A 27,642-nucleotide genomic window follows, 5' to 3' on the forward strand; every position below is an offset into this window, starting at 1 on the left:
TGGAAGGGAGGTAACCTGAGACGGGCCCTAGCTCACTTCCTCAACCAACTCCCTCCTCAGGCTCAGTCAGACGCTGCTATAGTGGAGCTGGTGGCTCTCAGTCCCAGCCACTGCCATGGCTGCCTCCCCCACCTAACACTCCCCCTGACACCCCCCACCACCACCCATCCACCTCCCTCCCGTCTGGATACCACCCCTGTAGATGACAGTTGAGTGGTGCTCAGAGAAGGACCCTCTGCGCCCCCTTGGTGAGCAGGGAAGAGAGTGTGCCAGGGAGAGGAGCAGAGAGAACCGTTTGTCTGCCTGTCTCACACAGTACAGTCATCACCCATTGGACTAGTAGCTGCACAGTGGTCCACTGGTAAGGTCTCTGCATGGTGTGGGGCTTTTTATTTTCCCCAGAGGAACCATTAGTTGGGTGGTCTAGGGGTCAGGTGTTGGTACAGCTTAGGATCATCTGGCTTATGTCACCGGATCCTTACTCAAAATATGTCCTGGTTTGTGTTCAACTGTTGACTATACATACAGCTGTAAAGCTATCTATCTCTTACCAAATTTAAATGGAAGGTACATTTGCATGTTTATCTACTGTATCAATCAAACATGAAATCTTAGCCTGGTAGTCATGTCAAATTTGAATGACTTAACTGTTTTTCTTTTGTGATCAAACCGTATAAGCTGGCAAATCAAAAAATTGTGTAGTGAAAAATGTGTTGCATTTGCTGGGATTTAACTTTGGAACTGCAAAAGTGTGTCAATTATATAGTGTGCAGCGGGGTAAGCCAGCTTGGCATTCCAGGGTGCAGTTGGGGATGATGGAAGGGGCCAGGATGGGGAGGGAGGGTGGGGGGGGGGGGGGGGGCTTGGCCAGGCCAAACATGCTTCTGCAATGCACTCTGCAAACTGAGAGGTCTGATTGGCCGGGCATCATGTGCTCCTCGCTCTAAATTGGTCCACCTGTAGACAATTCCGAGACATGTTGGAATTGTTGACTTGTGCAATGGCTTGATGATTAAAACCAAGTCAGTCAACAAATATTCAATTATAGCCCACGAGTGTTTCACAATATCAGTAGTAGCAGTTGGTTGTATGTACAAACTCTACTAGATTCTCAGTGGCCTTGTGCAACCTAAACATGTCAGGAGTCTGATGACTTGCAAATCTTTTGATATCTTTTCAACAAGAGAAGACCCAGGATGTCACATGACAAAATTTGCTGACTTGTTTATTTATTGGAGACGTCCCCTCCAGTCCTTCTACTTTGAGATTTGGGGTTTTGAAGTCGTTCAGTTTGGTTGATGAACAATTGCATTACTGTAGACCTGGGTCAATAACTGGCATTCTGAACATGTTTATTCTCACCAGGTGTTATCTGGTATTTTGACCTCACTTTAGTTAATTGGAATATGGGTTCAACATGACCATATCAGTGTGTTAAAGCCTGGATCACTATCCTGTCCGATGATCCGTCTAAATAACTACCTTAATAAGATTTCAGCATCCTGCCAAGTACATAGGCTCCTGCTGGTCATAAGCTGCAGTATCATTACTGAGCTGTGTTGTGATGGTTGGGATGGAATGTATCCATGACTGGACAATGATATGTGTCGGTATTAGAGCGGTGTAACAGATTAACTTTAGTCCGTCCCCTCGCCCCTCCATGGGCTCGAACCAAGGACCCTCTGCACAGATAGACAACAGTCACCCACAAAGAATCTTTACCCATCGCTCCACAAAAGCCGTGGCCCTTGCAGAGTAAGGGAAACCACTACTTCAAGGTCTCAGAGCGAGTGACGTCACCGATCGAAACGCTATTAGCGCGCACCACCGCTACCTAGCTAGCCATTTCACATCGGTGACAGAGGCAGCTGCAGTACAAAAAGAAGGCTCCTATGGTGGCAGACTGATGGATACAGGGTCATTCCTACAATGCGGTGCCTTTTCTGTCCTCAGGAAATATCACTTTAGTGTAAAATCCCGAAAGGCTTTAAATGTAATGTCAGGTGTCCTTTACCTTAAAAACATTCAAATATGGATCTTGAAAGGGAATTTAAGAATTTTAACCACTTTTTTCAGTGGATGTAGGCATTTTTGCAATGTTCCTGGGTGTTATTCATCAAATTCCACATTAAGAAAACAACCCCTTCCTACAATGGAGCCACATTCAGGAAGTGTCATAATTTCTTTGGATGGAAAACAATGGTGCAAAGCTAAATAAATATAAACACTCAGTTTTATCTATTTTTCCACCCTCTAATGCTTCATGACAGTGTCATACAATGCATTTTCTACAAGTTTTATATATATTTTTATTTCATTTTTTTTAAATACATGACCATAAAGAATTCATTACAACAACAACAAAGGATTTAAGAAAAACTTTAAAAGGAAAGGAAACTTCTTGGCAGGGAAAAAGCATATTTTAAATATAGGTTTTTACACTCTTGTGTAGGTGTCATAACCAGACATAAAATAACACAATATATGTCACACCAGGTGTAAATATATGGCTCATGACAGTGTTATGACCACATTATGACACGTTATGACAAGTTATGTCAGCTGTTCTGACATATTATGGCATGGTTATGACCGTGTCATAACGTGTTATGACGCTGGGTGTCAAGTAAAGTGTTACCCAATTTTCTACACATGATTTGAAAGTGGCTTAATGTTAATTATACTGTATAAAGCTGAAATAAGACCTTAGCAAAGAGACGCGCATTGCTTGTGCCTGTAGTTTCAGAGGGCATGCATGGGTATTGAGACTGGCCTTGTTTATGCCTCTAAACTTTCCAAAGCTGTCAGATGTCAGATGTCGTGCCTCTCTGGTAATGTGTAGAGGAAGGTGTGAATTAGAGGCCTGTATTTTCATGTTCCCTCATTTGCATTTACCCCCCCCCATACAGGGTATGCGGGAATGAGCTACCATATATATATTCCCTCCTTTTATAAAAAGTGGGGTTGTTGTTTCCTATGATGAGGATATGGGATGTGTTTGGAATGGATGTGTTGTTTAAGAGGACAATGCGAGCTGAGCAAGCGAGGGGATGACCAGGGTGAATATGTGAATTAAACCCACTGTCGATTTGGGACCGCACTTTGGCTCCAGTGGACATTCCAGACCAGGCCGGTGGGGGAAGATTTATCTTACGCCATGTGTTTCTAAATTCAACGCACAGAAGGCGAAAAACAAAATTAGATTGTGGCTTAGCTCAGGTTTCCTCTCGTCCAGAAGCTCTACTCTAGCTCGTCGCTAGCTAGCCAGTCCTCCAGGCTCAGGGTGGGGGCTGAAAGGTGGTAGAGGCCCAGTCACTGGATCTCCTGCAGGGTACACTGAGAATACCATGCTGGCCTGCTGGGTGCAAGCAATGCACAGTGTCATTTGCATGTCTCAAACAAGCCCCCTTGTTATGTAGTTGAATTAAAATTATGTTGAATATAATAATTAACTACATTCATAAATCTGACTTCATTATTATGTGAATAAATGCAACAGGCCCTGTATGTCTCTGGAGGATCTAGTCAAGGTAGCAAGCCTTGCATCACCTCTTAATATGACTATTATGAACATGTGTCTATCTTGCACTGTTATGCAATTATTAAGAGATACAAACAGCTAATCCTGGCGACCAATGTTCTTACAGTAATTTATTGAGTCAAGTACACCAGGGATGCCAAGGTGGAACCCAAGCATATACAGTGCATTCGGAAAGTATTCAGACCCTACGTTACAGCCTTATTCTAAAATTGATTAAATTGTTTTTTTCCTCATCAATCTACACACAATACCCCACAGCCAAAAGAGGGCTGGCCACCCCTCAGAGCCTGGTTCCTCTCTAGGTTTTTTCCTAGGCTCTTGCCTTTCTAGGGAGTTTTTCCTAGCCACCGTGCTTCTGCGTACATCTGAATTGCTTGCTGTTTGGGGTTTTAGGCTGGGTTTCTGTATAGCACTTTGTGACATCGGCTGATGTAAAAAGGGCTTCATAAATATATTTGATTGATTGATAATGCCAAAGTAAAAACAGGTTTTTAGAAATGTTCGCAAATGTGCACTACTGTTCAAAAGTTTGGGGTCACTTAGAAATGTCCTTGTTTTTGAAAGAAAAGCATTTTTTTGTTCATTAAAATAACATCAACTTGATCAGAAATACAATGTAGACATAGTTCACTTTGTAAATTACTATTGTAGTTGGAAACGGCAGATTGTTTATGGAATATCTACATATGTGTACAGGCCCATTATCAGCAACCATCGCTAATGTGTTCCAATGGCACGTTGTGTTAGCTAATCCAAGTTTATCATTTTAACTTGTTATGGCTGGGGGCAGTATTGAGTAGCTTGGATGAAAAAGGTGCCCAGAGTAAACTGCCTGCTACTCAGGCCCAGTTGCTAATATATGAATATTATAGTATTGTAGTAGATTTGGATAGAAAACACTCTGAAGTTTCTAAAACTGTTTGAATGATGTCTGTGAGTACAACAGAACTCATATGGCAGGCAAAAAACCTAAGAAAAAAATCCAAACAGGAAGTGGGAAATCTGTGGTTTGTAGTTTTTCAAGTCATTGCCTATCGAATATACAGTGTCTATGGGGTCCTATTGCATTTCATAAGGCTTCCCCTAGATGTCAACAGTCTTTAGAACGTTGTTTGATGCTTCTACTGTGAAGGAAGGGGGAATGGCGGCTGAATGAGTCAGAGGTCTGCCAGAGTGGCATGAGCTGATCACGCATGTTTATGTGAGAGTTAGCTTGCGTTCCATTGCATTTCTACAGACAAAGGAATTCTCCGGTTGGAACATTATAGAAGATTTATGTTAAAAACATCCTAAAGATTGATTCTATACATCGTTTGACATGTTTCTACGAACTGTAACGGAACTTTTTGACTTTTCGTCTGCTCGCTCCTCATGAATTTGGATTACTGGGCTAAACACGCAAACAAAAAGGAGCTATTTGGACATAAATGATGGACTTTATCAAACCAATCAAAAATGTATTGTGGAACTGGGATTCCTGGGAGTGCATTCTGATGAAGATCATCAAAGGTAAGTGAATATTTATAATGCTATTTCTGACTTCTGTTGACTCCACAACATGGCGGATATCTGTATGGCTTGTTTTGTTGAATGAGCGTTGTACTCAGATTATTGCATGGTGTGCTTTTTCGGTAAAGCTTTTTTGAAATCTGACACAGCGGTTGCATTAAGGAGAAGTTTATGTATAACACTTGTATTTTCATCACCATTTATGGTGAGTATTTCTGTAAATTGATGTGGCTCTCAGCAAAATCACCGGATGTTTTGGAACTACTGAACATAACGCACCAATGTAAACTCAGATCTTTGTATATAAATATGAACTTTATCGAACAAAACATACATGTATTGTGTAACATGACGTCCTATGAGTGTCATCTGAGGAATGGCGCTCTGCACTTTCACTGGCTGTTGTCACATCGATCCCGTTAGCGGGATCTAAGCCATAAGAAGTTTTAAAAGGCTAATTGATCATTAGAAAACCCTTTTGCAATTATGTTAGCACAGCTGAAAACTGTGGTGCTGATTAAAGAAGCAATAAAACTGGCCTTCTTTAGACTAGTTGAGTATCTGGAGCATCAGCATTTGCGGGTTCGATTACAGGCTCAAAATTTCCAGAAACAAAGTACTTTCTTCTGAAAATCGTCAGCCTATTTTTGTTCTGAGAAATGAAGGCTATTCCATGCGAGAAATTGCCAAGAAACTGATGATCTCGTACAACGCTATGTACTACTCCCTTCACAGAACAGCGCAAACTGGCCCTAACCAGAATAGAAAGAGGAGTGGGAGGCCCCGGTGCACAACTGAGCAAGAGAACAAGTAGTTTGAGAAACAAACACCTCACAAGTCCTCAACTGGCAGCTTCATTAAATAGTACCCGCAAAACACCAGTCTCAACGTCAACAGTGAAGAGGCGACTCCGGGATGCTTCTGGAAGGTTCTGGAAGGTTCTCCCATCTCCACAGAGGAACTCTGGAGCTCTCTCAGAGTGACCATCGGGTTCTTCCATTTAAGAATGATGTTGGCCACTGTGTTCTTGGGGACCTTCAATGCTGCAGAAATGTTTTGGTACCCTTCTCCAGATCTGTGTCGCCTGTCTCGGGGCTCTACGGACAATTCCTTCAACCTCATGGCTTGGTTTTTTTCTCTGACATGCACTGTCAACTGTGGGACTTTATATAGACAAGCGCATTTCCATATCATTTCCAATCAATTTAATTTACCACAGTTGGACTCCAATCAAGTTGTAGAAACATCTCAAGGATGATCAATGGAAACAAGATGCACCTGAGCTCAATTTGCAAAAATCCAACCTGTTTTCACTTTGACATTATGGGGTATTGTGTGTAGATTGATGACGGACTTTGATTTAAAAATGTAATAAAATGTGGAAAATTGAAGGGGTCTGAATACTTTCCAAATGCACTGTACTATGAACATATAGTCAGTCACAGAATTACTCTGTAAATTCAACTAATATCATTTATTAGTTACAAAATACAACACTCAAACAATTACAGTGTGCATGAAATACAATATACATTACAGAATAAGACAGAGTGACTATCAACTAAATATGACTTAACGTGTGTGACACACACAGCTTTTTGTGAACTCCTAAAACAATCCAAACATGGCAATATAATTTACAATATAATTTACAGTAACGGTCATTAAGCTGATTCAAGTTTCATCACTCCAGTGACCACAGGACATCCGTGGAAACGTTTCATCCCCGAGGTTGCCACAGATATGGTGTGGCTCTCTCCTGTGAGATGCAAATATATGGCCAACCATCTAAATAATGTATTGAGTCTTCATGCTGGGCCTCAGCGCCTGCAAGTCGCTAGTTACGAATATCACCTTCTCAAATTTTCCCACTACAGTTAGATTTCATGTAATCTGACACGTTGAGGAGATGAATCATCTGACCAGACTGGGTGGTCGGAAGCAGATCTTCCATGGTGACAAGGTGGGTTTCCCTCCTCACTCAATCGTATCAAGAGGTCCAGTATAGTTAAATGGAGCCTCTGTTTTAAGGGTCATATGTCACTTAAATCACACAAACAACCCCATCTTGTCACGCCTGCTCCCGCTCTCCCTCTCTGGCACTCGAGGGCTCCGGGCTGCCCTTCATTACGCATACCTGACACCATCATTTACGCACAGCAGTGCTCAGTGTACTCACCTGGACTCCTTCCCTTTGTTGATTGCTCCACATCTATAACTGTCCGCTCCCCCGTTTGTTCCCGGTGTCAGCATTGATGTAGTTATTTTGTCCCCTGTCCAGATGCTATTCCTGTCCTGTTTCATGTCCGTTATTTATTAAATGTTCTCCCTGCACCTGCTTCCTGTCTCCAGCGTCGATCCTCACACATCTCTCTAGAATGTTGGGATTACCTCAGAAGGTTCCATGTACTTGTTTCCTTTTTCCTCACAATACAGTGACATGGTGGAGCACTTTTCTTGTTAGCCAAAATGTATCTGCTTTTCATTGTCAATTTAACCCTCCTGCTGTGTTCCGGCCGAATTGGACCGAATTTACAAGTTCTCTCTCTGAAAAATGTAGTTCATTTCATCTGATTGGTCATAAGGTTCAATGACTTTGTCCACACAGGGCATCTGAATAAACAAAATACATTTAGATGATTCACATAAAATTTGGGGTGTTTTATATAACTTTAGTACACCTGTGGTGTTCCCGGTCAAAAATGACCGGTCATTAGAAATTAATGGGTGAGACTATAATTAGTGTATAAAATTGAGTTCAGACACATGCCCATTCATCAGATGGACACACTTCCTCTCCCAGACCCCCACATACATGCATGTTTGAGCACACACACACACACACACACACACACACACACACACACACACACACACACACACACACACACACACACACACACACACACACAAGCACACAAACCTCACTCCCCTTCGTGGCTTCCATAGCAATCCCCCTTTCCCCAATAGAATCTTTCCCACATGGGAACCACACCTGTTGGCATTCACACAAACAATCACAACATTGTTTCAATAATATCTAGAACTTTTCTCTCACCTCTGGTATATAAAGCTTTTTTGAGGCCTTGCTCACAATTCATTCTGTGGCAGCGCAATGACCAAACGATATACTGTATGTGAGTCTCTTGATCATATCTTTGATCATGACACTGGTGAGGAGAAGAGTGTCCTTGTTAAACTTTGACACAAAGTAGTCTATGATAAATAGCACAATATGTTTAATCTGAGTATTTGTTATAGTCAAAATAATCCATACATTATGCTTTTTTAACTTAAAAACTAGTTGTATGCGCTCAAGTCAATGAGGCCTACAGGCCATAAATAGGAAATAGAAGTTCAAAACCTATAATGTTCACAAGAACTTAAGTTGATCAAAAGATCTAACACAACATTATGTTACAATACATGTGTTATTATGGATTTATAATCAGCTATAATGAGGCGGTAATTTTGGACCGAAGAACAGAATTAACTAACATGAAACGAACACAACAGGAGAGTTAATCATTTTCTCTGTGGCAATCAGTAAATGTCTCATTGTCTTAGCGCTTGGCGTGGAAGACGAAAAAGAAAAAGAGAAGTGTATTTTGTGTTTCTTGTGTTATGCTTGTCCTCTTTCTCTTAGAAGTGTGTCTCTAAAGCAGTGATATGTGTTGTTGTTTTCATGCAAAGCATTTAGAAGTGTCATGTTGCTACTCTGATGGGTTGTTGAACCTTCCCTTAATGCTGTTGAATGTGTGTGTGTGTGTGTATGGATTGTATCCATACCACACAGGAATAACCTGAAGTACCATATTTCTAGGGATTTCTGGGTTTCCTGGAATGAGCTGGTTCAGTCTACAGCACATGATTTACAAGCTGAGCTCCCGCTGTGTGCCAATGAGATCCCCTTTCTGTATAAATAGTCAGAGGCTCATGCCAGTATCCATCACCAGGGTGATTCTGGGAGATTAAAGGAGATGAACAGTGCCTTTCTGGGGTAAGCAACATGAACTTCAGATGGATAGATTGTCATGTAACCTTTGCCCACCGTGATGATCACTCAGTCGTGAGCTTTTGAGGCAACACACACACAGAGACAGACGGACAGATGGACGGACAGACAGAAGGACACACACACATACAATTAAACGTGGCGTGTCACATCACAATCGCAAGGTGCAGTATCCTTAGATGTTTCATTTGTAAGATCACATCTGGTACAGAAGCATACAGTTGGTCTGATGGAGGGTTGAATCATGTTAGCTTTAGGACCTATGGTGTATAGAATTAAATAATCATGTGGGTGTTGAACACATATAAACATCTGCAGCTCATGCTCTCCCTCCCTTCTGTATAGAAATCAGCACCAATTGGACACAGTGACAATCCCCCTTGGAAAAGCCTGAAACATGGCACAGTAAGTTGGAAGGACAAAATGACTAAAAGTTTTCAATGAAAACCAGTACATAATTGAACCTAAAATTTTGAGAAATGTGTGTGTGTGTGTGTGTGTGTGTGTGTGTGTGTGTGTGTGTGTGTGTGTGTGTGTGTGTGTGTGTGTGTGTGTGTGTGTGTGTGTGTGTGTGTGTGTGTGTGTGTGTGTGTGTGTGTGTGTGTGTGTGTGTGTGTGTGAGAAGCATCCAGAAGAAGACCAGTAGCATGTCCCTTACCATCTCCAGCTCCTCCAGAGCAATCTCTTCCTCCTCCTCTTCCTCTTCCTCCACCTTGGTCCAGCAGCAGAGACACTCCAGCCTGGTGCAGCCCCTCTGCATCAGCCCCCAGAGGGTACCTACCTGACACACATGCACAAACACACAGACATACACACACACAAGCACCATATTATAGCTATGCTGATGATTTACCACCACACCTTCACTCACAACATACAATATATACATATTCATAACAATATATATATATGTCATTAGTGAAAGTATTCACACCCCTTGACTTTTTCCACATTTTGTTGTATTAGACCCTGAATTTAAAATGTATTCAATTGAGATTTTGTGTCACGGATCTCCACACAATAAAACCCATGAAGTCAAAGTGGATTTTTTTTGTATATGTTTTTTTTACACATTAATTAAGGATCAGACCCTTTTTTAAATTTTCGATTGCGTGTAGCCCAGGACCTGAAGCAAGGATATGCATATTCTTGATACCATTTGAAAGGAAACACTTTGAAGTTTGTGTAATGTTAAATTAATGTAGGAAAATATAAAACATTAGATCTGGTAAAAAAATAATACAAAGAAAAAAACATGAATGTTCTTTTGTTAACACAATTTTTGAATGACTGATCCATCTCTGTACCACTACACACATCCAATTATCTGTAAGGTCCCTCAGTCGAGAAGGGAATTTGAATATCCCTTTGAAGTTGTCAATTAAGCTTTGGATGGTGTATCAATAAGCCGAGTCACTACAAAGATGCAGGTGTCTTTCCTAACTCGGTTGCCAGAGAGGAAGGAAATCCCTCAGGGATTTCACCATGAGGCCAAACCTGTACAGAAATAAAATACTCCAAAACATGAATAATGTTTGCAATAGGGCAGTAAAGTAATACATTCAAAAAATGTGGCAAAGAAATTAACTTTTTGTCCTGAATACAAAATCATTGTTAAAGGCAAATCCAACACTACACATCACTGAGTACCACTCTTCATTTGTTCAAGTATGATAGTGGATGCATCATGTTATGGGTATGCTTGTCATCAACAAGGGAGTTTTTAAGATAAAAAGAAACATAATAGAGCAAAAATTTAAAAATCTATGGCAATACTTGGAAATGACTGTCTAACAATGATCAACAACCACTTAAAAGAATAATGGGGAAATATTGTATAATCCAGGTATGCAAAGCTTTTAGAGATTTACCCAGAAAGACTCACAGCTATAATCTCTGCCAAAGTTGATTCTAACTTGTATTGACTCAGGGGGTTGACTACCTATCTAATGAAGATATATTAGTGTTTTATTTTTCATAAAGAAATATATGGTATAATCTTAGCATTTTTCTTCAACTTTGACATTACAGAGTATTATGTGTGGTAATTGACAAAAAAATGACAGTCAAATCAAGTTCAATCCCACTTTGTTACATAACAAAATGTGCAATAAGTCAAGGGATGTGAATAATTTCTGAAGGCCCTGTATATAATATATGCCTTCAACTGCTCCTTGTCAATATGTTATGTACCCACAGACAATGCATAGCAGTGTTTATTTGTGTTTTTAAATCCACTAGTTGTTGTCATATCTCTTTTCTAGACACAGAGTCCATCATATTCCCAACAGCATTCAGGGAGTGGTGGAGTGACTCCTACTTTTGTCAAGGTAATACAGGATACATCTTTACCCCCATCTGGTGACTGAATATGAAACTGAAGCATGGATTTGTCTGGTTTGGAAATAAAGGTTGAGTCAAAGGTTGAGTTGGACTTGGCCCTACATACATTTTATGAAGGTTTGTTCCTACCTACATCAGAACTGTGAACAGAGTTATGATCATTGTCATTCAACACATGGATTGACACCTGCTCTCGTTCCTCATGATTACATAGGCATATGACATAGCTTTCCAGTCAGATGATGAGAAAGGCCATTGCCTTAATTGCTGTCAGAGGTAAAAAATAAAATATATTTATATATACTGACAAGAACACTTTTGAAATATATATATATATACTGACAAGAACACTTTTGATATATATATATCAAAAGTGTTCTTGTCAGTTTGTTAATGATAGTGCCCTAAACATCTGGGCACATGCTGTATGTGTAGAGGGCTGTATGTGTAGAGGGCTGTATGTGCAGAGGGCAAGGTGAGGAGCGAGGTTAAGAGAGGAGGGAGGAGGGGCTTGGTGGTGGTGGTATGTGAGTCTCCACAGCCACCCAGTCACTTTGATCCAGTTCTCTTTGTGTCCAGTGTCTCCACGACGTCAGCACGGTCAAGGGTCAGTTGGTGGTTCTAGAGTGCCGTATCCGTGGAACGCCACCACTGCAGGTTCTGTGGTATCGCGAGGAAGAGCAGATAGTGGACTCTGCTGACTTCCGCATCCTCCGAAAGAGTGAGTGGCAGAGTGCAAGGTGGCTCCATCGGTGTTGGGAAATACACACAGACCAAAAATGGCTTTTGAATCAACATTGATTCCACGTCATTTCAATGAAATTACATTGAACCAACATGGAATAGACATTGAATTGATGTCTGTGCCCATTGGGGAGGCGCTAAATAGAAATGATCTCTAAACGTTCTCCTTCTTTTTCAGAGGCTACTTCTGCATCAGTGCCAGGTGAGTGGGAAAGCATACCAAAGGCCCACTGTTGGCTATTGTAGAAGGGCACATTTACCAGTGTCTTCCTTTATTATAACATTAACATGATACATTGGTGCTGGTATTGGTGTGCCGTTCTCATGTGTCCCCTCCTCTCCTTCTTCCATAGAGGAGCTGTGTACCCTTGTCATCACCGAGGCCTTCCCAGAGGATTCTGGGGTGTTCAAATGTATAGCTGGGAATCAGTTCGGAACAGTATCATGCATCGCCACACTGGAGGTGTACATTGGTGAGCAGAGACTAGTTTCAGAACTGGTCAGACGCAAAAGACTACTTTTGTGCTTTTACTCAGCTTTCTACATCACTCTAATCTACATTACAATCCTGAAAAACATTCTGACAATGTGATGTCTCCGTGTCCAGACCTGGAAGAGCAGATGGAGAATGAGCAACCCATGGATGAGCAGCCCTTAGAGTCTACCAGGCTGGAACATGATGAAGTCCCCTCTTTACTACAAGACGTAGCAGCGATTCCCCCTCCAGAGTGGCCCGAGAGCCCAGTCTGTGAGATTGACCCCCCCTTGGAAGAACAGTGAGTTAAACTATTTTAGGCAAAAACTCTAAAATGGAAAGATGAGGGGCCAGTATGCTGCTGTGGGACAGTATTTATGTATCAAAATACCTATGCATATGTTAAAGTATACTTTGGAGAAATTATCACGTAGGTGATCTATGAAATCGCAGGGATGCGAAGGTCAGAAAAATATTTCCCTACTGTCAATTCGATTCAACTGCCACAAGAGGGGGCTATTCCTTGTTTTGAAGTTGCAGGTAGGCTGCTATATTTTGAACGGTTTTTTGATCAAATTCTGTGTCCGTTCATGAATTACGGTAAGAGAGTACTGAATTGAGATAGGTATTACAGCGCTGCTGATTGTTTGGTTTGTAGATGTGTTTAATTATCATCTGATTGTAATAACAGGGAGGGGCCTATTTAGCCTGTTTGTCTTTAATTTTGATTGGAAACAAATGCAAGGAGCACATTTTATACCATGTTATTAAATAGCACTCTTATAAGTGAATGTGTGTAGGCTAGAGAGGCACACCGAATTAGGCGACAGTGACATGTAAAATTAAAATATTGGCAGGTCAGATTATGGTGTCGTAAAATAGGGGTAGCAGCACAGCCGCGCTCTGAAATCAGCTGAGAGTCGCGTGCACGTTATTCTGCATACTTGACGTGGGTGTACACAATCTATACAGACCTTTTGCTCTCCGACTCATATCAGAAACATTGAACTCTCTGTAGTTCAGCCTATATTGAAGTTGAAATATTGAGATCTTTAATCTAGTACCTTTTATCCAGGTAAGCTTAATGCATTATTGTTGGATTTTTAAAAATGTTCTATCACTCAATTGGTGATACATTTGTCACAGGTGCAACTGATTATAAAAGTTTGTCTAATTGATTTGATTTACTATTTAATTGTGTGTATGTATAGAACCTTGTAATATGCACTGTTCATTTTCTAAATGGGTAAATGCAAATTACCTTTTTAATTGGATGTTACAGTATTCACATTTCTGCATGACTTATCAGTGAGTTGGTGAAATTGTGTTTTTGAAGGGCTGTGCTGTGTCGTGTCAAGGTGAGAACTCTGTAGAAGGCTAACGTGTAATAGAGTTCTGTAGAGACCCCAATCATTGTCTATAATTTAAGTGTGCATACCAAAGCTAGCGCAATATATACTCTTCATTAAGGAGCCTAATGTTACCGTTACTTCTTAAAAAGACCTCATACACTACTCCACTCTTCTAGGAAGGCTTTCCACTAGACGTAGGAACATTGCTGCAGTGACTTGCTTCCATTTAGCCACAAACATTAGTGAGGTTGGGCAATATAGACCTGACTCACAGTTGGCGTTCCAATTCATCCCAAAGGCATTCGATGGGGTTGAGGTCAGGGATCTATGCAGACTAGTGAAGTTCTTCCACACCGATCTCGAAAAAAAAAAAAACATTTCTGTATGGACCTCGCTTTGTGCATGGGGGCATTGTCATGCTGAAACAGGAAAGGTCCTTCCCCAAACTGTTGTCACAAAGTTTGAAGCAAAGAATCATCTAGAATGTCAATGTATGCTGTGTCTTAAGATTTGCCTGCACTGGAATTTAGGGGGCTACGGTCCTGTTTTGTGTGCTTGTGTGGCATACCACTACCACTTTGCAGCTGAGCCACTGTTGCACCTTGATGTTTTCACCTCACAATAACAGCACTTCGAGTTGACCCGGGCAGATTTATCAGGGCAAAACCTATATGAACTGACTTGTTGGAAAGGTGGTGTCCTATGACTGTGCCACGTTGAAAGTCACTTAACTATTCAGTAAGGCCATTTTAAACTGCCAATGTTTGTCTATGGCGATTGCACGGCTGTGTGCTCGGTTTTATACACCTGTCTGTACGGGTGTGGCTGAAATGGCAAAATCCACTAGTTTGTTTCCGCATACACTATATAGACACACACACACATTGTTTACAGACAGATTTGTTCAATTATTCACTGTATCACAATTCCAGTGGGTCAGAAGTTTACATACAATAAGTTGACTGTGGCTTGGAAAATTCCAGAAAATGATGTCATGGCTTTAGTAGTTTCTGATAGGCTAATTGACATCATTTGAGTCAATTGGAGGTGTACCTGTGGATGGATTTCAAGGCCTACCTTCAAACTCAGTGCCTCTTTGCTTGACATCATTGGAAAATCAAAAGCAATCAGCCAAGATCTCAGAAAAACAATTGTAGACCTCCACAAGTCTGGTTCATCCTTGATAGAAATTTCCAAATGCCTGAAGGAACCACGTTCATCTGTACAAACAATAGTACGCAAGTATAAACACCATGGGGCCACGCAGCCGTCATACCGCTCAGGAAGGAGATGCGTTCTGTCTCCTAGAGATGAACGTATTTAGGTGCGAAAAGTGCAAATCAATCCCAGAACAACAACATACCTTGTGAAGATGCTGGAGGAGACTTCTTGGAGAAACTTTTTGTACTTTTTGGAGAAATGTCTGAAACAAAAATAGAACTGTTTGGCCATAATGACCATCGTTATGTTTGGAGGAAAAAGGGGAAGGCTTGCAAGCCGAACACCACCATCCCAACCTTGAAGCACGGGGGTCGCAGCATCATGTTGTGTTGGTGCTTTGCTGCAGGAGGGACTGGTGCTCTTCGCAAAAAAGATGGCGTCATGAGGATGGAAAATTATGTGGATATATTGAAGCTAAATCTTAAGACATCAGTCAGGAAGTTAAAGCTTGGTCGCAAATGGGTCTTCCAAATGGACAATGACCCCAAGCATACTTTCAAAGTTGTGGCAAAATATCTTAAAAACAACACAGTCAAGGTATTGGAGTGGCCATCACAAAGCCCTGACCTCAATCCTATAGAAAATTTGTGGGCAGACCTGAAAGTGTGTGTGTGTGTGCAAGGAGGCCTACAAACCTGACTCAGTTACACCAGCTCTGTCAGGAGGAATGGGCCAAAATTCAACCAACTTATTGTGAGAAGCTTGTGGAAGGCTACCCGACACGTTTGACACATGTTAAACAATTGGAAGGCAATGCTACCAAATACTAATTGAGTGTATGTGAACTTCTGACCCACTGGGAATGTGATGAAAGAAATCAGATCTGAAATAAATCATTCTCTCTACTATTATTCTGACATTTCACATTCTTACAATAAAGTGGTGGACCAAAAGTGGTGGACCAAAAGCGGGGTTTTCTTACTAGGATTAAATGTCAGGAATTGTGAAAAAATGTTTTTGGCCAAGGTGTATGTGAACTTCCGACTTCAACTGTATATCGATTCTAGAAACATAAAGCCCTTTATTTTCATATCACATCAAAATAATTTCACAAATACAAAATACACACTTACTGTACACCATTTTAACCTGCTTTATCACAGTTGCAGCCGACCAGTATTTTTCAGTGACATGTTTCTGGCAGCCTCCCTTTAGTGTTCAGAGTATGCTAATTAGCAAAGGTGGTACCTCTGTCTTCCGTCTGTCTTCAGTAAACACGCACTGTAACTTGGAGATATGGCTATGTGTGAAGACTAACCCTATAAAGGCGTATCAATTTACCATGACATGTTTTGAAAATTGTTTATTTCTGATATGAAAGGTAAGGTCCTTATGCTTCCTCCTAATTTCTAGCAAAGGGTACATGGTGATAGTGTGTTAGTGGTGTAGTTGGTTCACTAAGATGTATAAATCCCCAAATATACTGTATTGACTCCAGCCTCTTCCTGTCCTACCATGGAATCAACATAATGATTCCCTTCAAAATGGAAATAATTTGAATGTCAGTGGGAGCGATCCCTTTTTCGACAAGAGGGAAAACTGGATGCTTTCCAGGCAGTCACACAAAGCTCTGAAAGGACCAGAGCACTCAATAGCATCTCTCTATTTCCCAGTGTCCCCTTTCTGTTGGATCACAGTCATACCATTCCAATGTTCCCAAAGGGGAGGGCGGGCTTATTCAGTTGGAACTATTTGAGTTTCAGATGGATCATGTGCAGTCCACTGAGCCAGTAAGACTCCTTATTCTACAAGACAGACAGTCATCTGATTTTATGAATTTCTTTCTGGATTGTCTTTAGCATTGTGAGAAGACATTTAGTAGTATGGTTTAGACCATGCTTGAATCTGACGGCGGTTGGGATTTGAAATGCTCGTCACAGTATTGGACGAGGATGTCGGCGTTCGCTGTAAAAGAACTGCACCTGCCAGCTAATGTCAGTCAACACTACAGGCTCCTGATTTAGCCCCTCAAACTTGAATAGCAACATACGGCAACATGTGTCCACTACTCTCTTGTAGGTCATGTGGCCAGTGTTTGTGTTCAATACATTTGTCCTTTGAGTGTGTAAGGCAAGCCAAAACATACACAACATTGAACTTTTCATGGTGAATTTACTCTGATTTATTTACTATGCAAAAAGGGGCACTTAACATGCATGATCCACATAATAGGCTGTGCATGGGTATAACAATTTTACTGTCGTAAGAATTGTTGTTTCTATGGTCACCATGTATCCTGTTTAACTTGAGTAATGCAAATTAAGTTACCAAAGTGTTTTTCCTTGCAGGTCTCTAGAGCCTGAGCTGCAGCCACCTAGTAAAACCCTAGAGGAGCCGTTCAGTCCAAGTGAAAAGAGTATCCACTGCTCAGAGAGACAGAGGTCACCTGAAGCCCGCACGCCCACCCCACCCCCGCCAGCCTTAAAAATAAAAACGACCCCCAAACTGTTCACTCCCAGCAAGCCCAGCTTCCAGACCTCAGGAGACTCTGGAGGCAGCAGTATGAGCAGCAGTGTGGCTGACCTTCCCACCTTCACCCCCAGCCTCTTTGCCCCCAGTGCCTTCAACTATGCACGGCCACGCCAGTTTATCCAGTCCCAGCCGGCCTTCCAGGTCCCCAGCTATGATGTAGCCCAGGCTCTGCCTCAGTCCAATGGGAACAGCAGCAAGGCCTCTCCCTCCTCCTCCAATCTGAGCTCCCCCATTTCCACTCCTGCATTCTCACAGCCGCCGGTGTTTCCCCATGACCCTCTTCCTCCCGCCGCCGCTGCCCAGCCCGTGTCCCCCTCCCGCGCCCCCATGCGCTCCACTATCACACTCACCCCGAGGGTCCCCAGTGCTAACACCAGTGTCAGTGTCCCAGCCCCATCTGAGCCCAAGTCCCCGTCCTCTTCAGCTGCCTTCCTCTGCTCTGTCCTGCCCTCTCAGTCCACCCCACAGTACAAGCCTGCACCCATGTCCATTCCCCAGCCTCCATCACCAGCTCGCTCCTCACACTCCCCCAACCCTCCCAGCCCCCTGCCCAAGCCCTGCTTTGATGCCCCCTGCACATGGCTCTCCCTACTGACAGCCTGCCTATGAGTCGGTCTCCCCACTCCCAAACTCCCACCACCGTTTCCATGCCACAGCCCTCCTTTCCTCCTCCCTCATGCGTGTCTCTGCCTCCTAGCTACAGAGGGACCCCAAACATGTGAGTTGCTATATTTTGAAATGGTAAATAAAATGCCTAAGTCTTAGCTAGTATGTTATAGCCATTCACCATACACTGAATATACAAAACATTATGAACACCTTCCTAATGTTGAGTTGCACCCCCCCACCCTTGCCCTCAGAACAGCCTCAATTCGTCGGGCATTGACTCAACAAGGTGTCGAAAGCGTACCACAGGGATACTGGCCCCATGTTGACTCCAATGCTTCCCATAGTTGTCAAGTTGACTGGATGTCCTTAGGGTGGTGAACCATTGTTGATACTGATTGAAAACTGTTGAGTGTGAAAAACCCAGCAACTTTGCAGTTCTTGACACAAACTACCATACCCGTTCAAAGGCACTTAAATCTTTTGTCTTGCTCATTCACCAGTCCATGTCTCAACAGGCTTAACCTGTCTCCTCCCCTTAATCTACACTGATGTTGAAGTGGATTTAACAAGTGACATCAATAAGGGTCAGTCTGTCATGGAAAGAGCAAGTGTTCTTAATGTTTTGTATACTCAGTGTATATTATTTTAACATTAATGGTTGATTTAATATTCTGGCTGGCTTACCCTCTCCAGCCTTCCCAAGCTCATCGTGAAGAAGGCTCCTGCCCCTCAGCCAGTGTCCCACAACTCGGATGAGCAGATCCAGGGCTCCAAGGACGCCCTGATCCAAGATCTGGAGAAGAAGCTACGCACCAAAGAAGCCCGCAGGAGAAACAGCCAGGTACTCATTATAACAAACTAGCCGGAGTTAGTGGGCAGTGAAGTGTTTGTCATTTTTGTGTGGATATACTGTATGTATGTGGATAGGGAAATGTGTGATGTGATTCAGTGTCAAGACAATGTTATAATCTAAGTGTTGTCTTATTTAATGTGGTTAGGGAATAAACTAGGTACTTTTCGATAACGTGCTTGTTTACTCCACTCCCATGTGAATTCTGTACAAGAAGACGTGTGGTTCCCTTCCTGATTTGAACCCATACAGCATACATCAGACCATTTGATATCACAATGTGGCAACTATGAAAGAGGGAAATATGGATTCGTAACTTATCACCCTCTCGTAGTATTCCTGTATTAATTAAAGTCAAGGACATACAATATCCTTGACGCCACGTGCATCAAGAGGGATTCTCAACTTTGAATAGATACTTCAATAGGACCCAACTTCCAATTACTAGAAGCTTCAGTGGAATCACTGGGACTTAGTGGACCAGTGTACTATGATCAACACAAGGCAGCTGTTGTGTTGAAGTAGACCCTATAACATTGGAGACTGCTCTATGGACAGACCTACTTACACAGCCAGTCCCAATTCACTTTCTTACCTTATCCATAACCCTTTGACGTTTGCAGATCTGAAAGGTCTGAATAGATATAGCAGTTCAGTGGTGGAGCATCCACCATATTGCTTCCAATGAGTAAGTTGGGACCATAGACTTAGATGGACAACTCATCTTTGTATCTGTCCCATTATGGCGTCTGTGAGAGCACAGGCAGCGCCGTAGAGGCCATCTAAATTTTGAAGTAGTACATTTACTTCTGAGTTGGTAAAAAAAAAAACTCAGCGTGCATATGGCCACCTGGAGTGTGTTTTGAAGAGGTATAAAACCCAGGTTGGAAATATTACTGCCACCTGCAGTTATGGAATGTTTTCTCACGTGTATAATTCATCGGCTGATCCCTCCTGATGACCTGGATGGAATTATTTCATCCTTCCTTAACCCATAGGAAGTCCCACCTAGTTGAGTACCTCAAAATGGTGAAAGTCCTCAGGTGCGCTGCCCATGCTAAAACAGGCTTTTGGGTACTAGAGTTGTATTATAACTGCAGTATACTGGCTCAGCATTGGCTGGTTTACGGGTACTATACAGGATGTGGTGTAACCGGAGGGATTTGAACCTGGGTCTCCCATGGGAGAAATCAAGGTCTTGACCTTTTAGAGCAAAGAGGAAATTCCCTTTTGGGCCGTCACTGATTTTGAAGTCTTAGGCGGGGCTACCTCATTACGTGACGACGAGCAACCATGACCGACTCATGTCTGCTACACTGGCTGGCTATTGGCTGCTTTACTGGTACTATATAGTATATTGGCTCGTTTAATGGTACTAGTACACTGACTGACCATAGGCTGGTTTCCTGTTTGTCCCCTGACAGAAGTTGTCCTATGAGGAGCGCATGGCTCGACGGTTGCTGGGTCCAGATAACGCTGCCTCTGTCTTTGACTTTGAGAATTCCTCCGACTCACAACTCGACCAGGTATAATTTACTCATATCATCCATTACAACTCATTTGATTTGCAGGAAGTTCTTTTAGGAAGTATAATACACTTTTATTTTTTTTCAAGGATCCATACTTTTGTCATGCTACTGTATGTCTTTGATGTTCTACTAATACAGATCACAAGTTTCTCAGGCTTGGAGATGTTGTTACTAATACTATGTGGGGTTTAGATGGGATGTTGCCTGCACTGTGTGTGACTAGTCCCCTGTCACTGTAGATCAGCCCTCAATTCTCCTCACACAATTGGTCTGGGCTCCGGCTCTGTCCTCTTCAGTGACAGGAGAACTGCACAGCCCTCTTCCAAGAATGCAGCTAGAAATAGCAGGTGTGAAGACTGCCATAGCAGCATTCTCCCAAGGATATGTAGTGTAGGATGCCAGAAAGAGACCACACATACACACAACGGTACAACACGTGTGCCCACACAACAGTACAACACGTGTGCCCACAGCACTATCCCCCATCTGGCCACCCCTATTGCCCTAGGCATAGTGTCATGTACTTTGAAATGTTTTGCAAGTCTGGTTATTCAAGAGGTTGTGTTGAAGTAATGCCTTTTCAGGACAGGATGTAGTCTTGAACATAGGTCACCTTTATGGGTGAACTTGAGTGTTGGCATTACATATAGTGTAGAGGCAGTGATGAATCACTCTCTATATACAGTATGCGAATGTTTTTACACAGGCCCATGGCAAAAATGTTATTCCCAAATCTCTCTGTCCTCTCTTGCAGCCAGAATCACCAGAGGGACGTAACACTGGAGGAATATGGTAAATTTCACCCACAGTCTGCAAAAGCATGTGTATATATTTATAATGCTTTACATTTGAGTAATTTGGCAGACACACTTACCCAGAGCGACTTACAATAGTGCATTTGTCTTAAAGGACGGTTCCTCACACTGACAGTTTCTCCCAGCTCATAGACGACTATCTACCCCCTCTCCTCTACTAATCGATGGTTCGGTTTTCTTTAAACCGCCACTACAAACTTAAGCTAACCTTAGCCACCGCAACTTAACAATCATGTGGGCATGTTTTTTTTAATCACCTTTTTAAAGTAACATCAAACCAAATAGGGAGTTGATCTGAATTGATTTCAGGTGATTTGGACAGTTTTATTTTCTTTAAACATGCCCCCATCGATTTGATAGCTACCACAAGCTAAGGTTAGCTGAAGTTTTTAGTGGATGTTTAAAGAACTGAACCATTGATTAGTTTCTCTTGGCCCATAGTTCCTCACCCTGAATGTAGTCTATCTAACATCAAGTTGTAAAATGGTGAACAACTCCTTTTAAGATAACTGTGATTTATATTTAAAATACTTATTTAAGAGGTAGGGTTTCAGACCTTTTCGGAAGATGGACATTAGGAGGACACTTATTCCACAATAGGAGGACACTTATTCCACAATTGGTGTGCCAGGACAGAAGTGCTTTGCCTCGGCTGAGCGGTAGCTTTCCTCCCGTAGGGGTGGGAGGGCAAAGAGACCAGAGGTGGCAGAAGAGTGTTTAGGTTAGGGTATTGGGTTTGAAAATAACTTGAATGTAAGGAGGGGAGTTCCCTCTAGCTGCTCCATAGGAAAGCACCAGGGTCTTCAAGATGATGTGTGCTTCGAGTGGAAGCCAGTGGAGTGTGCGGAGGAGCGGGGTGACCTGGGAGAACTTGAGAAGGTTGAACACCAAAAGAGTTTTGCTCATACCCCATATACACAATAAATCAGTAGATGAGGAGACCAGAAAGAGAAGAGTGCTCCACGTGAGGGTGAAGGCATGTGCGAATGAGACCTGAGGCTTAGGGCTGGGTAGCGGGTTGTCGGCTCCAGGTTGAGTTTCCTGGCGCAGCCGTGTGTTTGTGTGCTGTTTCCAATGCCTACCACGGGCTCCGGTTCCATGCTGTAAGTGGAACAATAATAGACCATGAACTGAGTGAGCTGACATGTCTCCCAGTCTCTACAGCTATGATGTCTTCCTTACTGATGTTTTCTGGGATTGCTTTGTCTTCCCATTATGATGCACAGTTGGAAGGTGAAGGGCACATGCTGTGTTACTTGAAGTGAGTTGACTTAGGATCCATGTGTGGACTTTTTGTCCATTTTGTTTATGTTAATGGGGTTTTCTGAACAGCATGAATGGAGATGCATCATTTGATGCTGTTATGAATTAGTTCAAATTGCTTTTTGAACCTGAAAAGATGAGAAGAGTGGGCTCTCTTGACTGCATGAAAACTCAATCATTCAAAGTCAGCCATCAAAGGTGCAGTTATGAAAGCTCCTCTGTTCCTACCCCCTCCCTCTTCTGCTTTCACTTTCTCCTCACTCCTTTCTTTCTCCTCACTCTGTCTCTTTCTTTCCTCTAGGGGAAAACACCATTCTGGTACTGATGGCAACGAGGGCTCGGCCATCCAGGAGAAGTGCTATGCCCCACGTTTCATCCAGGTCCCCAAGGACCTTACAGTGGAGGAGGGCAGGTTCTGCAGGATCGACTTCAAGGTACAGCACTGGACACGCTGTAATCAGTTTAGTCATGAATGTTGATCAAATGCATTATATGTAGCTAGCATTCAACATTTTTATAGCTGGGATCTATTTCCTAGGTAGGAACTTATTGCTGAGGTATCTTCTGTAAAGACCTCGTTAAACTTTGACACGGACTCATGCAACAATTTTATTTAAGAGTAATGTAATTAAAGCCTCTGGAGTCCAAACATGAAACTCAATATCACATCTGGACAGAATAACCAGGTTGTAAAAAGCTACCCTGTACTCTCCTCACCCCTCATCCACTTCCTCCTCTGAGCTATCAGGGTCCCTGCACTTAGCCCCGCATGACCCCCTAGTCGTCGACACTCCAGTCCCCACACTCCCTGGGTCACTCGCTGCTCAAGATTGTGTCCAGGGTCATATTTATTAGTACACACTGTAGCAAAACATTTTGCAACAAAATGTTTCTACTTTCTTCTGTTTGATGTTGGCTGTGTCCTCAGGTGGGAGGTCTGCCCACCCCAGATGTGGCCTGGTATCTCGACGGGAAGGCCATCCGCCCCGACGACTACCACAAGATGCTGGTGTGTGAGAAGGGCATGCACTCCTTCATCATTGAGATTGTGACTGTGCATCATGCCGGTGTCTACGAGTGTATTGCCAGAAACCGCGCTGGGGAGAACCGCTTCTACATAAAACTGGAGGTTATCGGTAAGGGCTGTTTTTGATTAATGTATTCTGTCAAATAATCTCCCATGTCCCATCTCTTAGCTTATAGCATTGATGCTCTAACACTGCTTTACCCCCTCTCCTCTTCAGCCCAGGAGATGCTTCGCCCGCCCACCTTTGTCCAGAAGATGCTGAACTCTCGTGCCCTGGAGGGGGACACGGTGAGGTTAGAGTGTAAGGTGGCTGCCTCCCCTCCACCAAAACTCTTCTGGAAGAAGGACAAAGACATGCTGCGCATTGACCCCACCAGGATGAGGTTGATGGACCTTCAATTCCAAGTTTGAATCCTCTCAGAAGGAGAAATGCTCACAGTAGAGATTGTAATTTCTGACAGTTAGCTGACTTGAATCCAGCTGAAATGTGTTTGCTTATTAGCTGATTTAGTTTGACTAGTTAAGGTGAACCTCTGTTGGCTATAAGTGAGAGGTGCTGTTGATTCCATGAGAGAGTAACCCAAGCCTGATGTGTCTTCCAGCCTGTACCAGGATGGCACTGGAAGTCAGTGCCTGCTCATTGAGAGGCTGGTCAAATCTGATGCAGGCTGGTACACCCTGTCTGCCATCAACGAGGCCGGCATGTCCACCTGCAATGCCAGACTGGACGTAGGAAGTAAGTGAACCGTGTGTGGGTGTGTGCTTATCACAAGTGTTTAGTTTAGAGATCCGATTGGCTCATCCCTGTCCGTTACCTATTACTGTATGTATATGTTTCAAGACTTAAACTCATAAACACCACATAACTGCTGTGCCAATCAAGCTCTTGTGGCCCTTCACAGCTAATAGTGTGCTGACATCTGCACTAGTGGGACAAAGGCAGGGATTACCACACTGTTTACATCCGAGATAGACAACGCTGTAACCTCGCACTCAGAATGTCTGCTATGACAGGGCATTGAAATGGCATACTACATTACTGTACTATAAACAGTGGTGGTAAATGTACCCAATTGTCATACTGGAGTAAAGATAATAGAAAATGAAAAGTGGGTCACCCAGTAAAATACTACTTGAGTAAAAGTATTTTGTTTCAAATATAAGTTTCAAAATTAAATGTAATCACTAAAATATAATTAAGTATCAAAAGTCAGTATAAATAATTTCAAATTCCTTTAAGCAAACCAGACGGCGCAATTTTATTTTTATTTTTACATTTACAGATAGCAAGAGCACACTCCAACACTCAGATATAATTGACAAATTAAGCATTTGTGTTTAGTGAGTCCACCAGATCAGAGGCAGTAGGGATGACCAGAGATGTACTCTTGATAAATGTGTGAATTGGACCATTTTCCTGTCCTGCTAAGCATTCAAATTGTAACGAGTACTTTTGGGTGTCAAGGAAAATGTATGAAGTAAAAAGTACATTTTCATTAGGAATGTAGTGAAGTAAAAGTTGTCAAACATAAATGGTAAACTATACATACCCCAAAAAACTACTTAGGCAAAAATACTTTAAAGTACTACTTAAGTACTTTATACCACTAACTACAAATTACCAGTGTTGTGCAAAAGCGTATGTACTGTAGCAGCAAGGGGAAATTGTCTGTTACTCAATATTTGTAGTATTTTCTGCTGTTACGATGTAGAGGGGCAAATTTCCTGTAATTTATCCTGCCGTCCTGCAAATACAGTAGTTGCCATGGCGGTGCAAGTTGTAAAGGCTGATAGAAACCCATAACAGATGTATCATTACAAGGCTAGGACAATGAGGGGCTGCTGTATTATATTCCTCCTCGATCACATAACATGCCATCTGGTACGCCTGACCGAGAGCGGCCATTTTGACTTTTACCTCTATTCAGCCTAGCTCGCTGAAGAAGTAGTCTGAAATGTGTCGGTCAGAGCGAGGGCATATACTTGCTCTATCCTCTCAGCGCAGGGTTACTAAATGGAAATACTGACTCTTCTTCGCTCATATGATTGTCTCATCACGATGATGTCAGGCCCCAACTGTGCAGCAGAATTTAGCCGGACACTCTGCTGGCCACAAGAAAAGCTTGTCTTTCGACTCCCAAGGTTAACCTGTAATTGGAGATGGTGCTTAATACAGCAACGCTTGGCAGAGAGGGCTGCGACGCCAGTCTCACAGCACAGGCATGCCTCAATGGCACTTGTGCAAACCTTAATACCGTAGCAGTTTATCTTTGGAGTTCTTTTTAGGAAAATCTCTTAGGATAGCAGCACATTCCTCCTCCTGTGTATGAAGAGGTCCAAACATGATTTCAAATTCCTTATGTTAGGCAAACCAGACGGTACAATTTTCATGTTTTTAAAATAATAGGTTGGTAATATTAGACGTTGACCGGCTTTATTTTCATTTTGTTTTATTACCTGGCTTAAATGCAACATTTCCATTATTATTGCATTAGAGGTTCAAAGAGCCTGTTCTGAATATGTCTTGATCTTTGTATTCCATTCTGTTTACTCTTGTCTCTGCAGCTCGCACCAACAAGCCTGCCCCCCTACAGGCAAGCATTTTAAAATCCCCCTCAGCCATCTCCCCGTCCTGACTCCAGACCCCACCCCCCAGCACACGGCCCCCCTGTACGAGAGCGAGGAGCTCTAGACAAAAGTACACCAGGAGTGTAATAATCGTGGATGTGTGATGTGCTCCTTATCATACCTGCCTGTGTCCTACCACTGAGGCTGTCTTGTTGTTTGTGTCTTGGGGAGGAAACCAATTGAGGTTTTGAGGAAGCGGGTAGATGGACTCACATTTTGCCCACACTGCCTCAGACTCAATCCAGGACACCTCAAAAGACCCCGCATTTGTCAAATGCACTTTAGTTTGAGCCCTTCTGGGTTTGTGTCAAGGGCATGATGGTCAGATGCGGGTTTCCCAACCGCACATCCTCTTAGTGTGGTGTAGCCTTCCTGGCCGGTGCACTTGACTTGGCACAGACCTTTGTCAAATGCTGTTCTGTGGTTTGCTGTTCTAGTGGATAGAGGATTAATCATGTATCGTCTCCAGACATGTAGCTATCTTTCGAAGTTCCTTCACAAAAGCATTGTTTTTATGACGGCTGCTTCAAGTGAGAATGTGTGTAGGTGATATTTCTGTTTTATTATATAAGCTATTTATTGGACAATTGCTTCTCAATGTAAATGGTTGCCGTAACACCCAAATTTACCACAACCTCAAGGTCTGATCCTGACCATAGAAAAACATTTTGAATAAGTGTTATGTACCATGTATGATGTGAAATTGAATATGTGTAATAAAGTTTTCATGACCTTATTACAGGTGGTTATTTCACTTTGAAAATAAGATATCAAATTGAGTTCATATATGCTGAACAAAAAACTATGTAAAGTCATGTTTCATGAGCTAAAATAACAGCCCAGAAATGTTGCATATACACAAAGCTTATTGCTCACATTTGTGTACATCCTTGTTCGTGAGCATTTCTCCTTTGCCTAGTTAATCCAGCCACCTGACAGTTGTGGCATATCAAGAAGCTGATTAATCATGACAATTACACAGGTGCTCCTTGTGCTGGGGACAAAAGGCCACTCTAAAATGTGTAATTTTGTCACAACACAATGCCACAGATGTCAAGTTGTGGGCGTGTGCAATTGGCATGCTGACTACATGAATGTCCACCAGAGCTGTGGCCAAATAATTGAATGTTAATTTCTCTACCATAAGCCTTCGTTTTAAAGAATTTGGCAGTACATCCAACCGGCCTCTCAACCGCAGGCCACGTAACTACGCCATCCACATCCTCCACCTGCGGGATCAACGGAGACC

The 27,642-nt window shown here is 42.6% G+C and overlaps 1 protein-coding gene across 1 annotated transcript; it reads left to right on the forward strand.

Moving 5' to 3' along the window:
* Window positions 1-225: 225 nt before the first annotated feature.
* Window positions 226-27,119, forward strand: LOC135527217 (myotilin-like). The gene is given in 18 exon segments (XM_064955827.1): window positions 226-361; window positions 9,411-9,470; window positions 9,691-9,838; window positions 11,330-11,395; window positions 11,988-12,129; window positions 12,331-12,354; window positions 12,506-12,625; window positions 12,760-12,928; window positions 17,489-18,247; window positions 18,250-18,390; window positions 18,975-19,122; window positions 20,556-20,657; window positions 21,415-21,452; window positions 23,040-23,172; window positions 23,667-23,874; window positions 23,983-24,148; window positions 24,368-24,505; window positions 26,331-27,119. Coding segments are annotated over 16 exon segments (2,607 nt in total). The 5' UTR covers window positions 226-361; window positions 9,411-9,470; window positions 9,691-9,712; the 3' UTR covers window positions 26,458-27,119.
* The last annotated feature ends 523 nt before the right edge of the window (window positions 27,120-27,642 follow it).

The sequence above is a fragment of the Oncorhynchus masou genome, chromosome 32, assembly GCF_036934945.1.
Source record: "Oncorhynchus masou masou isolate Uvic2021 chromosome 32, UVic_Omas_1.1, whole genome shotgun sequence".
Taxonomy (NCBI): Eukaryota; Metazoa; Chordata; class Actinopteri; order Salmoniformes; family Salmonidae; genus Oncorhynchus; species Oncorhynchus masou.